The sequence below is a fragment of the Corvus cornix genome, chromosome 12, assembly GCF_000738735.6.
Source record: "Corvus cornix cornix isolate S_Up_H32 chromosome 12, ASM73873v5, whole genome shotgun sequence".
Taxonomy (NCBI): Eukaryota; Metazoa; Chordata; class Aves; order Passeriformes; family Corvidae; genus Corvus; species Corvus cornix.
Window position 1 is genome coordinate 15,380,311 of NC_046342.1, and position 13,622 is coordinate 15,393,932.

General features: G+C 38.8%; 1 protein-coding gene across 3 annotated transcripts in view; it reads right to left on the minus strand.

Moving 5' to 3' along the window:
- SUCLG2 (succinate-CoA ligase GDP-forming subunit beta) overlaps window positions 1–13,622 on the minus strand; it is a 114,966-nt gene that overhangs the window by 45,413 nt on the left and 55,931 nt on the right. For all 3 annotated transcript variants that reach the window (XM_039559028.1, XM_010390205.3, XM_039559029.1), the window contains exons 5-9: window positions 12,386–12,538; window positions 11,333–11,422; window positions 8,798–8,894; window positions 5,307–5,468; window positions 3,746–3,888 (exon numbers count right to left, since the gene is read on the minus strand). In XM_039559028.1, the coding sequence (XP_039414962.1) occupies window positions 3,746–3,888; window positions 5,307–5,468; window positions 8,798–8,894; window positions 11,333–11,422; window positions 12,386–12,538 (645 nt within the window). The remainder of the gene's footprint in view (window positions 1–3,745; window positions 3,889–5,306; window positions 5,469–8,797; window positions 8,895–11,332; window positions 11,423–12,385; window positions 12,539–13,622) is intronic.

Genomic DNA, 13,622 nt, shown 5'->3' on the forward strand with positions numbered 1-13,622 from the left:
CTAAAGAAAAAAAATAAAGTCTTGTGTGTGTTTGATATTAATTATTCCCTGGATATGAGCTAAAAGATGTCAATAGGGAATATTTTTTCCAGAGAAACGTTTGTCTTTCTGTCAATAGTATTTTGCCTAAATAATAAGCTAACAGTTGTTAACATCAATTAATTTGGTGACTCTTTAGTCATATCATCAATGATAGGCTTCAAAAAAGGTTTTCAAAGGAACTTTAGTGGAAAAAGGAGAAAAAGAACAACAAACCATGTTGGCCTTCAACTGCCTGTGCTTCAGTGATACTTTCTAATAGGAGTCCACTGCCAAGATCAGGGCTAGAGTCTGATGATGGTAAAACCAACCTGCTTGCAGCTTAGTTGGCTTTTTTCTGAGTTTGTGAGGCCAGGTTCTGGTAGCAGGGGAATGAGAGGTGGCTTCTGTGAGGAGCTGCCAGGAGCTCCCCCATGTCCGATGGAGCCAATGCCATCAGCTCTGAAACAGAGCCTGAGCCCATCAGGGACAGCAGCAACACCTCTGGGATAACAGAGTTCTTAAGGGCACAAAAAACTGCAAAACAGCATCTGGAGAGAGGAGTGAGAATAGGAGAGGAACAGCCCTGCAGACACCAGGGTCAGTGAAGGAGGAGGGGCAGGAACTGCCCCAGATGCCAGAGCCAAGATTCCCCTGCAGTCCATGGAGATCCATGAGGGATGAGCAGATATTTTTTCAGCTTTAGCCTTTCCAAAAAACCTTGATGAATCCTACAGTCATCATATGGTAACCAGGTCTTCAACATGAACAAAAACAAGCACCTGTGGAGCTTGGTAAGGATGTGAGAGTACTCAGGGATGAGGACTTCGTGGAGATGCCTGAAGCAGGAATTCACACATGCAGGGGAGAGGCAGGCACCACCCAGAACCTCAGAAATACTTTAGGAAACAACCACTTTACTTCACTGTGGGACAAAGGGGGATAAATGAAGCTCCTGCAGTGTCTCCCAGCAGCTTTAACTCCTAGAACCGAGCCATCTTTCCTGGTAGTATCTAGAAAGAGGGAAGACTGTACATTTCCTGCCTGAGCAGATACACAGCACAAACTTACAGAAACAGGACAGGCAGGGAGAAGAAAAAGAAAGGAAGAAAAAAAGCAATTGGAATTTAGACAGTGAATAGAAAGCAGTTCAGAACCATTGCAATGACCTGTCTAACCTAGGAAGTATTGGATATGGCAGACAGCAAACAAGACGAGCAGAGTATAAAAAGGGTCACTAGCTCCAGGGACAGCATTTCCATCCAAAACCCAGTGGGTAACCTTTTGCAACAAAAACCCTCACACATTTTTTTTTTCCCCAAGAATTATAGACACTGACAACTGACAGATTAAACCAGCAGCAAACCAGCCCAGATCTTCACTTTTCCCGAAAACAACATCCCCAGCTTCACTAAATCAAACCATGGCATACATTGATTTGTTTATTTTGTTTGTTGGGGGAGGGGGGTGTTGTGTGGTTTTTTGGTTTGTTTAGTTTCCTTTGTTTCTTGGGTTTGTGGTTTTTTTTTTGCTTTAATACAAATAGACATTTTAAAGACAACTAAAGAGAGAGAAAGAGATCTGTTTCAAAGTGCAGTTGAACATCTTCTTCTGGAAGATTTCTTCTCCTGCAATGTCCTTAACTCTGCCAGCACAACTAGAAGATAGTGCTTCTCCACATTACAGCCCTGAAGGCATTTTTTTTTGTTTACTTCTTAGTCTCTAGATATTTAGACATTTGCAAGCATTAATTGAATCTCAAGTTCCCAAGAACAAACTTTTATCTTCTCGAAAAAGGTGGGAATCAAGTTAAAGGCCACAGGGCAATGACTGACCAGATACAACCTGTAAATGCTGCATTAGCCACAAAGACTCTTGGGACTGAAGCCCCTCCATTAGTTAAGAAAAGAGAGGATTCATTCAATTATCCCACTGTATATTAGTGAGCTAATGGACATGGGGTATCAGGAGAGGAAATAACAGATGTTTGCTATATTTTCTGAAAAGAATGAGATAAAATATGAAATTTTTTGCCTTCTGCATCTTCAGCCAGTCAGTGCCAGGAATGGCACAGCTACAGCATAAATGCCTAATTCAGGTCCTTTCCATGCTCCCTTTTGCTTTCTCTCAGTAGCAGAGCTTCACTAGCCCTGGTAGTATGCAGCTGGAATTAAGCACTAACATAAAAGCAGAATGTATAATAGAAGGATACATTTACAAGTCAAATATTGGGCACACAGATGTTCTGTAGCTGAGAGCTACTAGAATGCCTCTTTGTTTTAAAATTGTTTAAACTCAGTAAGCTTCATCACTAAAATTAATACCTGCTGTTTGTGCTTCAGCAGACAGTAGAAACTACTTGGCACAGTGATAATCACCAGCTAAGTTGTGTATCTGAGACTTTACTGCACCTGCTTCTCTACCACTAACACAAGTTTCAGAACTAAATTACATCTCAGGCAAACCCAGACCATCACAAGAAGCACGCACTGCAGAGCAACTCAAACAACCAAAACAACAGACACTTGAGACGTCAAGGTACCAGGTGCTTAAAAAATATGCAGGGAGAGTTACAGCTGCAAAGAACTCACAATATGAAGCTGTACTGTGTTTATTTTGTACTGTAAATTTTCTCCCTAATTTTGCCTTGAAATTTTGCTGCAAACAATATCCACCTCTATTTGAAAAGTCCCAACATTTTGTCACTTACTGCTGCACAGAGCATACAATTACAGCAGTGTAATTGTCACAGGAAGGTGGCATTTAGAAGCTAGCATCACATCACAATGAACATGAGGAAAATGACTGGAATCACAGAAAAAGTGAGATAAAGCAGATGAAGCCAGATCCACAAAAAGAGGCAATATGTTGAAATCAGCTGCAATGCTTTGGTGCAGGAGATGGGAAAGATGATCAAAGCCCTCCGACAGATTTCCATTAGTAAAAATATCAACAGCAACCAAGTCCTGGCTACACACAAAAGCGTAACTGCACGTTGGCAGGATGGGCAGCTGGCACTGCTCCAAAGCCCACGCCTGATCAATATTCTCTCAGCAGATACTCCAGTTCTGTCTGCAGAGGGGACCAATGACCTCAACACACATCTCTAGAAATAACTTCTACTCAGTACACACAGACTGATGTCTTCTCCTCTTGTTCGAAAAAGAAAAGAGCAACTGCAGCTCCATCTGCAAAAGGAAGTGTCAGAATGTTCCAGGCTGTGATTCCAGCCTGGGAATGTTAATTAAATACAGACTATCCTGCAGTGCAGAGTCAGATATTTTAGAAACCTTGAGCTTAAAAGAGTACAAATCAGCCCTTAGAATTAGCTATTTGCTTAATTTTCCCATTTTTCTCCTCAGTCTACTGTGGCACTACACTATTAGGAATGATATTTTAAGCATCTAAATCTCACAAATTCCACTTTAGGAGGAAAGTGCTCCGAGTTCAACACTGCAATGCCCAGCATTGGCACACCTGCACTTCTGTGTTGAACTGCCTTGAGAAAGTTCCCACTCACAACTCACCAGCAAACCTGAGTGCAGATCAAGAACTGAAAAGGCTGTCCAGTGGTTCATACTGAAATAATTTTCCTCCCAGATCACCCCTTTAGTAACTCACCCTCAGTGTTCTCACCGTGATCTGGGTTTTTCGGTGCACTATTCATGATCCTACTCAGCTCTATTGCTGCATGGGGAAGCTCCCAGTCCAAACCCAACATTTTTACCTTTGGATCAGCAGTCAGCAGCTTGAATGCTTGATAGACTTGTGCTTCTTTCACGCCTCCACCGAGATCCAAGAAGTTGGCTGGCTTTCCACCATTCAGGGATATTATATCACACGTTGCCATTGCAAGTCCAGCTCCATTGACTGTAATTGTAAACATCAATTGCTTGTATTTCACATAGACATGATTTGTGAAAAGGCTTAAAATGTATCAGCACAACCCCAGAACACGGCTCAAAATGTTACACAGCTATTTCTAAATAGGCCAGTAGCTATTCAAGGATATCCAGTGCAACAAATAATTCAAATTCTGGTGCAAACATACCAACATTTAAGTTTCTTTAGGGCTTAGATGTGCACCTTCTTTTAAGCATGCATGAGCATGGGAATGGTAATTCTGGAAGTAAAAAAACTTCTGATTTTATTGAAAATAAAGACACATAAAAACTTCTGGGAATAGTGATGTGAAGGACAAATTGACTCTTTAAGCTCCTCTCCCATCAGTCTGATAGCAGTGGATGCTTTGTATTACTGCATCACAGATAACTCAGTTTTGGGGACAGACCTCAGATGTTCTGAAACTGCCTTTTATTTTAGATTTGCACTAGTCTAGAAGCATTTCCATGGGTAAGAACATCTTTTAAACTGGGAAAAGTAGATGAGAATTATGTGTCCTCTTTAAGCTGCTCCTGTTGTTCCTGCTGGACAACGACTCCTATGTCACCAGGAAATCAGAGCACTAAAAAAATAGCACAATATTGGCAATTATTGTTTGGGTTTTGGGGTCTTTTGGTTGTTTTTTTTTAAATTAAGATTAAAGTCTCACTCTCACTTACTGAATCAATTGCAACACATTATCAGAATCTTCTAGATTTGTGTTTGGAGTACACATCTGAGCCAATATAAATGCTGGGCATTTTCTCATCAAGTCGAAAAAAAAGCCTAATTTAGTTAGATTAATAAATGCTGTATTAGCTAAAAGAATTTGAACAAAATGAAGATTATTTAGAGCATAGCTGACTTTTCCACTTATCTCTTCTAAACAGCAGAGTAATTTCTGTTGTACAGAAACTTCAGGAAAATAAAAAGCTGCCATTTCCAAGCAGATTCTTTAGCAGCTTTCCTTAAAGGGAAATGGAGTTTAATATTCAGTTGTAACTGGGAATGTCACATTTATACACACATACTTTTCAAGTGTCTTTTAAGTAACACACTCATTTTTTTTAATTACTGATTAGATTTTGATGACTTTTCTTGTTTTAATTTCTGGAAAGACCAATTACATCAGGTTAAAAACTCAGAAATTGAAACCCCTTAGCCTGCCTTCCCTCTGACACCACTCCTGCCCTGCCTGTGTGCTGTGGCCATCAGCACGGTTTCCACACAATTTTAGTTTCATTCCTGCAAGAACTTGTGGAAGGACAGACAAAACAGCAGAAATACTCAGCAAAACAGACTGAAATACTGTCAAGGGTGGCCTGAATGTCAGATGTAAACAAAGTCTATAGACTGAACAAGTATAAATTTGTCTTCAAATGTCTTTTGGATGTATTTGTTCTTACCAAAGCAAGCAATGTTTCCATCCAGTCCTATATATTTTAAGTCATATTTGGCAGCTTCATTCTCTATGGGCTCATTTTCAGACTTGTCATCCATGGCAAATATTTCTTTTTGCCTAAATTCTGCGTTGTCATCAAAGTTTATCTTGGCATCGAAGCAAACAACTGGAGGAGAAAATAAAACAACATCCAGGCATTTAGAGCCTACAGTCAGTCAGGGTTTCTGAAATATTACAGCTACTCCAGCAGTGAGGGGGAGGTTGCTTTGGGAGTGATGCTGCCTCCAACACAGGAGCAGCTGAAGTTCTAGCATTGATTCCAGCAGGAAAGGGCAGGTTTTCCATAAATGCTCTATTGAGAAAAGGCACGGCAAGATCTCCACACCACACAGGAAAATCTTCTGTGTTTGCTTCAAACAAAGTTCCTGTACAGTATGAGGGCAGTTTTTATGATTTGGACAGGTGGGCTGCAGTGGTGCCACAGGAGAGTTCACCTTCCAAATTTGGAACAGACAGAACAGGTAGCACCAACCCAAAGCCATGCGTGGTAACACGCGGTCATTCAGAGCTGAGCAACACAAAATGCTCTCCCCTTAGCCACATGTTGAATTTCTGATGTTATTAACTGAACACACATTATTTCATTAAAGAGCTCAAAAAACCTGAAACCAACATATGTTAAAAATTACCAAAAGATTACTTTTAAATAAAGAAAATTAAGAAAGTAAATACAAATCTTCTCATCAATAACGATCTGCTGTGGTTGTAAAAACAAATTTAAAAGTAGCTAAATCTGACTACATTAAATAAAAGATACAAAGGACTGGCTAGCAGCCACAATACTGACATTAACACACCAGTAACAGAAATGCCTGTGGAGTGTTATTTGCCTATTTTCTGACTCATTATTTCTATGGGTTTGCATAGGCAAATGCCTCATTAAAATGTTCTAAGTAAATGTAAGACTATATACTTATCATATTACTATGCAAGTAATTTTCCTTGTATTATATTCAGATTATAATTACTGACTTAAGCATAATTGATTTCTCAAGGCAAACCAATCAGATCTAAGTGCCTTTAAATGCTGTGTCCATAAAAATCTAATAGTTTTTCTATCTGCTGGGGTTTTTTATTCACACTGCCATTGGAACACATACATGGTACATGTGCACGTGTTCATGAGCACTGCACACATCTGGACATCAGTGACAATTAAGAGGACAATTTTAGTCTTTGATATAGATACACAATTAAAATAAAACACATAATCTTGTTTGGTGGAGAAGTAACTCGTTTTAATATACAGTTTCTTAACTTAGGAAAAAATAGCTAAGGAGACAGCAAACAAAACATTAACACAAGTAGGAGAGTCTCAGATGTATATCTTGATTTGCATTGGGTTTTCTTGTTTTGGTTTTTTGATGTTGATGGGGTTTTTTTAATTTTTGACTTGTAACTGATAACAGATTAAATTAAAACAGTATCAAATTTCACTTCAGTGACTGCAGTTTCAGAAAATTGTTTGTGAGTGAGTATAATAAATCTCTTGGAAGAGTCCAGATCTTACCTGGTCAACCATTATATGGGAACGTGCCAAAAGCAGAAATATCTGCAGTTCCTAATACACTTCTAATGCACTAGAGCTGCTTTAATTACTTTTTCAGCAATGAAATAAGACCATTTTTCTTCTTCAAGCTTTCAGGTGCTTAAATTGCTAAACCAACTCAAAGCTAGAGTACAACTGCAGTTTCAGAGCTCTGTTTACCCTACATACAAACATCCTCAATGTCACATTAATAGAAACTCATTTCTACAGAACACTCATCTTTAACAAAGGCTGTGCTGTACAAAGTAGCAGCAAAAACATGTATTAATATTTATTAAACCATTTTCACTATCAAAAGCACATTGTTACATGCATGATAGATTATACAAATGGATTCTTCTTTTAAACAAATATGGAAGAATGCTCCAACACTTATATTCATGAAGTACTTCTGTTGTTTTTGTTAGTGGTGTAGGATTTTTGTCATCTGCCAATTCAACAGTTTACACTGAGAGCAAACAAACAACAAAAAAAGGAAAGTTCCAGGCTTCTGACCCACTAAGATTAACAAGGCATTTGCTAGGATATTAAACAAGGAAATACATACAACCTAATGGAAATCCACACAAGTGAAAACCACAAAACACAGCAAGAAATAAATCCATCTTATCCATTACTTTGACAAGAATAATGGGCTTTATAAAGAGACTTATATTTTATCATTAGGAAGAGCTGCATTAAGCTATTCAAATGTTCTTCCATTTTTTTTGTCTTTATTCTTCCTTAAGACATTTCAGATGGAGAAACTGCTAGCAAAATGAAATAAGCACAGGAAGACTCCTGTGCATTTCTGCGAGCAAGATGGCTTTCACAGCTTGAAACCCACTCTGTTTCTGCTCCTCAGCTTCCTGGATGCAAAACACATGGGGAAAAACCTCAGAGAAAACAGCATAAAAACTCCTACCATCCCTCAAATTAAGCCCTTCTCACTAAATATGCACAGCCATTCCAGAAGAGCTAACTTGGTAACTTATCCAAATCTTTATTTCCACAGTGCCACCTCACAGTACATCAGCAAGGATGCAAAACGAGTACGGTTCTTTCCAGTCTTTAAGGACCACATTTGTTACTTACTGTCCTCTCCCTCACTTGCCTCTACTTGCACACCCAATTTCCCCTCTTGGTACCCCACCAATAAGCCTTCAGCACCTCAGTGAAATGAAACAATAAGGAGGTAACTGTGATCCCCATGGACCAGCCCTACTCTATTTCAATATCCCACAGGCATCTTTAGATCCTCCCCTCTTCACCTTTGTCCGAGTTACTTGGACAAAAATGACAAATAGAAGGAAAGGTTTCAGTCGGAAAACCAAATATTATAATGAGGTGAAAGTTGATTCAGCTCCTTATTTTTACCCTACACCTCCTCAGCCCTGTAGTCATGGTGCAGGTAGATCAATGGCCCTTCTTCTTCCCAAAGGATGTAGCCAAGTGTTCCAACTGAAATTTGTCCTGTGCTCTAGCAGGCTGCAGAGTCATGCACCTTAAAATTTAAATTACCCATATGAACGCAAACATAAAAGAACAAGTTTCTTTCCACACAATCTCAGGAATTCTAGCAGCGTTAACACACACACAAAACCAAACCCAAAAAACCCCATCAAAAAAAATCAAGAAAACCCCAACTTTATACAGAGCAGAAGAGCAGAAAATGTTGCTGTCTCTCACCAAGCAGAACATGTAGAAGCCAATACTTCCCGTATTTGGATGAAACAACAAAAGGTATTGAAAGATAAAATCTGCCATGGGAATATTTATGAATGTCACTTAAATTACATTACAAAATGAAATTAATACAAAGCTGCTGCTACATGCTTCTATGCAATTTAATTTATAGCTTGCATAAATAAAGAATTATAATGCATTCGTTTCCTTCAATTTCTTACCTTGCCCTTCTGGAGTTTCACCAAAGGGATTGACTTCAACCTGAGTGGCATCAATTTTCAAGAAAAGATTATACAGCTTCTTAATTTGATCTGCTGCCTAAATGTGATCAAATGATTTACAGTTACCACACAGAAAAATAGAAGTTCATGTTTTCAAGGCAAAGGTAAACCATTATTGATTATTTTTAATGTGTTACATTGCACACCGGTCCTAGATAATTACTGCTTTTATTTCTGTTTTCTTAACCATACTCATGTAGTCTCTTACATTGCTATAATGCAGCATTATGGTACTGCGTAACATTTAGTAAATGTGCATTTAAATACTGCATAAACTGGAGATTTTCTACAAAATAGACAGTGCAACTACTATGACAAGTTTGATTTGGGAAGTGACTGTTAGGCACCAACACAATGAAGTATTCCCCGGTACGCCGAGATCTGAGCTGCCTTCACGTTCATCAGTCTAAAGGCAGAAACCACAAAGTAGTTTGTGCACTCTGGTGACTTTAGGAAAAATATCTATTTCTCCTTCCTACATCAGTATGAAATGTTTTCTTGAAGAACTGATGCCCGAAGCGTGCTTATTTACTCATTACAAGATACTCTTGCTTGTTCCCCATTACTCCTCATCCTCTATCTCCATGCCCCGTTCCGTGGCCAAAAGTATCACCACTGACTACTAATTTCCAAGTCTTTTAATCTTTTAACATTCTTCCACTAATAGAATTACTTAAAAACAGCAACATGAACACGTGTAAAAAAAATCCCTTTGGTTCATTACACACTGTGAACCTATTAGCTGAAATAAGTTTGCAGATGAAGTGCACTAATGAAGAACCACTCAATTTTTTTCCTCTCATTACTGATCAGCTAACTGAAGTACACAACCCAAAAATATTTGGGACCTCTCCTGATAAGTAAAATGAATTAGACAAAAGAAAGCGTAAGTCATGACATGCTTAGGTTAGTTATGCTTAAAGGTTAGTCATGCAAAAGAAAACATCACAACTGGAAAGACTCAACCCCAATCCCAGTTTTGCCCAGAGAGGCAGTGGAGTCCCCATCCCTGGAAGTGTTCAAGGCTAGGCTGGATGAGGCTTTGAGTGACCTGATCTAGTGGAAGGAGCCCCTGCCCATGGCAGGGTACTTGAAATTGGATGGTCTTTAAGGTCCCTTCCAACCTAAACTGCTCTGTGATTCTGTGATAAGATTCCTTAAAGAGCTATAGCTGGGAAGCAGCACACAGATTGCTTAGGAAGCCTTCCCTGCCCAAGAGCTATCAATTGAAGCATTCTCAGTGGGTTTGACTTAAAAGAATTATCAGTTGTAAATGTGCAGCAGCTTCCTTGGCACAAACACTCAGGTTGACAAACAACCCCAAGAGCACAGGGGTGAGGCTCTCAGCAGTGATACTGGGGAGGGAGCCCCACCATGAACCCAGCATTGACTCTGGGCCACCTGAAAAGCTGCTGTTGCCACAGTCCTCCGCTGCAACTGCACCAGAACACCAGAATCACTTCATTTTTATTAAGGGCTGCTCCATCTTTCAGCACCTGTCTGAATCAGGCAGCTTAATGTCAACATTTCTCTTCAAGGTCTACAAGTACTGAGCGTCTTCAAGGCAAAGCAGAAAATCCCATCCTAGAACTAGAGAACATATAAGTAAATACCAGGATTTGTCCGGATAAAAACTATGTCCTCATGCTTCAGTAAATTCCTTTTAGTTGACAGCACGAGAAAAGAAATGCATTCCTGCAGCATTATTTAAATGTGTTGTTTAAAAGTCCATACATATATTGCTGTTAATTTTCAAGTGCCAGAACTCTTCAAGGGTTGAAAGGTTCTACATAATCATTCCTCCTCATTAGCTATACAGCTAAATCTTCAAATGTGTGTTAATCAACTTAATCATTATGCATTTGTTAATTGTATGTTAGGATAGAAAATAATTAAAACTGCTGAATAAAAAATAAAGGAGTTCTACAAAAATGACAGTTTGATACTACAGAAAAAAACCAGGCCAAAGTAGCTTAAATGAGCTCTCTTCTCTTCTCTGCAAAATGATTCATAAAGGCAAATACATATATTCAAAATATATATATGTGTAGAAAGAAATACTGAAAAGACAACAAGCTGGCAGCCCTTTGTTTTTGAGTTAAAGATTAAAAATTTTTAAAAGGTTTCAATCACAAATCCAGACACACTTTTATTTCTGCCTATATTAAAAGCAATTTTCAAAACCAGCTCTACCCATACCATTCACAGAGCTCCAATGGAATTCCAATGAAAGCAAAGGAATCCCACATGGTGGAACAGCCTGTTGCCATCGACTGCTTCAAAGACTAGGGACTGTCACTTTAAAACAATTAGGCTAAAGCCCAATGACAATTACATAGGTGCAATTTAGTATTTAGAATGTGAAAGTGATTCTGATGTAATGACAGTTGGCCTTTCCTGCCTGCTGGAAAATATTGAACATAGAGCTGGGCTAAAAAGTCTTCAGCCTAAATCAAGGGAGTAGAGCCAAGTTACCTGCTGCTGCAAAGGTCCTTGGAATCCCAAATTTTTTGCCATCTGCAACGCCTGATGATCCTTTATGCCTTCAAAAATATCTATTTCCTCCTGCAACAGTAACATGCATAAATATAACTGAATATTCAATCTGAATGGAGGTTTATAACTTCAAAAGGAAAACATTTAGCATACATGTGCAAATTAGTAATTAAAGCCTGGCTGTTTGCCGAGGCTCCCCCAGACTGAGGCTATAGCAGCTGCCTATAGGGGATGTTATAATTACCACACTGACTGTGAAACAGTCCTTCCAAAAAATATATAATTCTTCAGAGCTGCACGCTGACAAGACAATGTGACACCAGTTTTCACTTTTAATTACTGTACAGATGGCATTGACGAATATTTAGTCTAGTTAATTTTTATGACATATTTTGGAATATTTTCAAGGCAATGAATGTCACTGCCCAGTAACACTGTGAAGTTTATATAATTTTAAAATGCACGTTAAATATTTTTACAACTTTTTGAATAATTATACTTGATTGTATCAATTATTTTCTCAGCTGAATAGCTTGTCTACTCATTATCTTGCCACAGTAACATAAAAAATACTTCAGTGTAGTCATCGTTAAGAAAGTAATTACAACAGTTGTATTTCAGATGGAAAAGTCTTGCAGGTACAAAAAAATAATTAACAACTCTGTAAATTAGAGAAAAATGGACACAGAAACAATAAGTATCTTGGCACCAACCCACTTGTGAAAAAACTGTGTACCTTCCTGAAAGTGAAACTCACTCATAAAACATTTCAGATACGAAGTTTAACATATCACATAACAGCTAGATTTAAGATCTTTTTCTAAGTGAAAAATTCTAATAAAATCAGATGTTAAATATGCTTCATTTACTAGATGACAGGTCTGACCCTGTATTTGATGAAACACTATTTTTATGGTTCTTCCTGTCTCCTTTCTACATGGAAGAAAGAAAAAAGGGAGAAGAAAGGGGGAAAAAATATTCTTTTGGACAACTGACAAGGAAAATTTTCATTGTAAACCACTATTTCAATACCTTAAAGATAAGTTCTGGGCTAGTTACTGCAACTTCTTCTATGTCCACACCACCCTGAGGACTGCCAACCATGACAGGTCCATTGCAGGCTCTGTCCATCAGAATTGCAAAGTATGTTTCCCTGGAAATATCCAGTGCTTCTGCAACCATCACCTAAAAATGAATAGAGGGAAGAAAAGAAAACATCAGTGGTTCTGACTGGTCCTTCTACTCTGCCTTAAATGCAGCAGTTTGATACTTGCTATCCTGCAAAGAAACATTTGTTTCACTGCTTTTACTACAGTCCTACAATCCCGTGATGTTTTTCCCAAGAAATCTTCTCTCTCTAAGCAAGAGACTCCTCTAATGCTGCTCTTCTCACTGGGGCACGCAGCCAGCAATGTAAACCTGGACCACCTCATCGTTGGGGATTTTCCAACAGCTTGCTGCTGCATCCGTATTACCTTTTCATCCCAACAAGCACTTTAATGTGCCCTCAGAAAGACGTGAGTCACAAAGGACGCGGTTTGCAGATCACACAGATACAAGGACGGGCACGTTGGCTTTCAGATGCATCTCACCAGCAGTGCTGTTCCTCACCAGTAAACCTCAGGCTTAAATTCCCTCCCTTATTCTGACCAAAGGCCACCCAGCCCTTGTAATCTCTGCACTAAATTCCTGCCCCACCCAAGTATTTCCTAAGAAAATGGGTTTACTGATAATTCTGCCATCCAGCATTTTACTTTCAGTTTAGAGAGTCAAACAGGTGTGTGTCCTTCAGATGCTGGCACAATCTAGAAACATAGATATCTATTTTTCCACAGAGGTACTACTTTCTAGTTATTACTCTAAGCTACAGAGCCATTTGGTACCAGTATCTGACAGACACCACAGCACAAAACAGAAAGGAGATTCAAATCCCACATTTGGAATCTATGAGTACCACATTAAAAGGGACAGAAATTGGCCCATACCAAGTCCTTGCTACGATTTTTTTCCCTCCTCCCAAAAACAACACAAAGTCCTTTCCAATTTAGCATTACAATAACTGTACCTTCCTCTTCACCTGAACTGTTTTTGCAGTAATTTAACAACAGCTATTGAAGCAATTTCAGAGACTGAGTAGTTCTACACTTGCAAAGGACTCACAAAACTGTTCTGATATATGAATACTAAATTTCCCCAAATATTCTTAATTTTAGGAAAAAATCTGCATATGATCATTAACAATTGTTGCCTGTGATCATAACAGATGCCA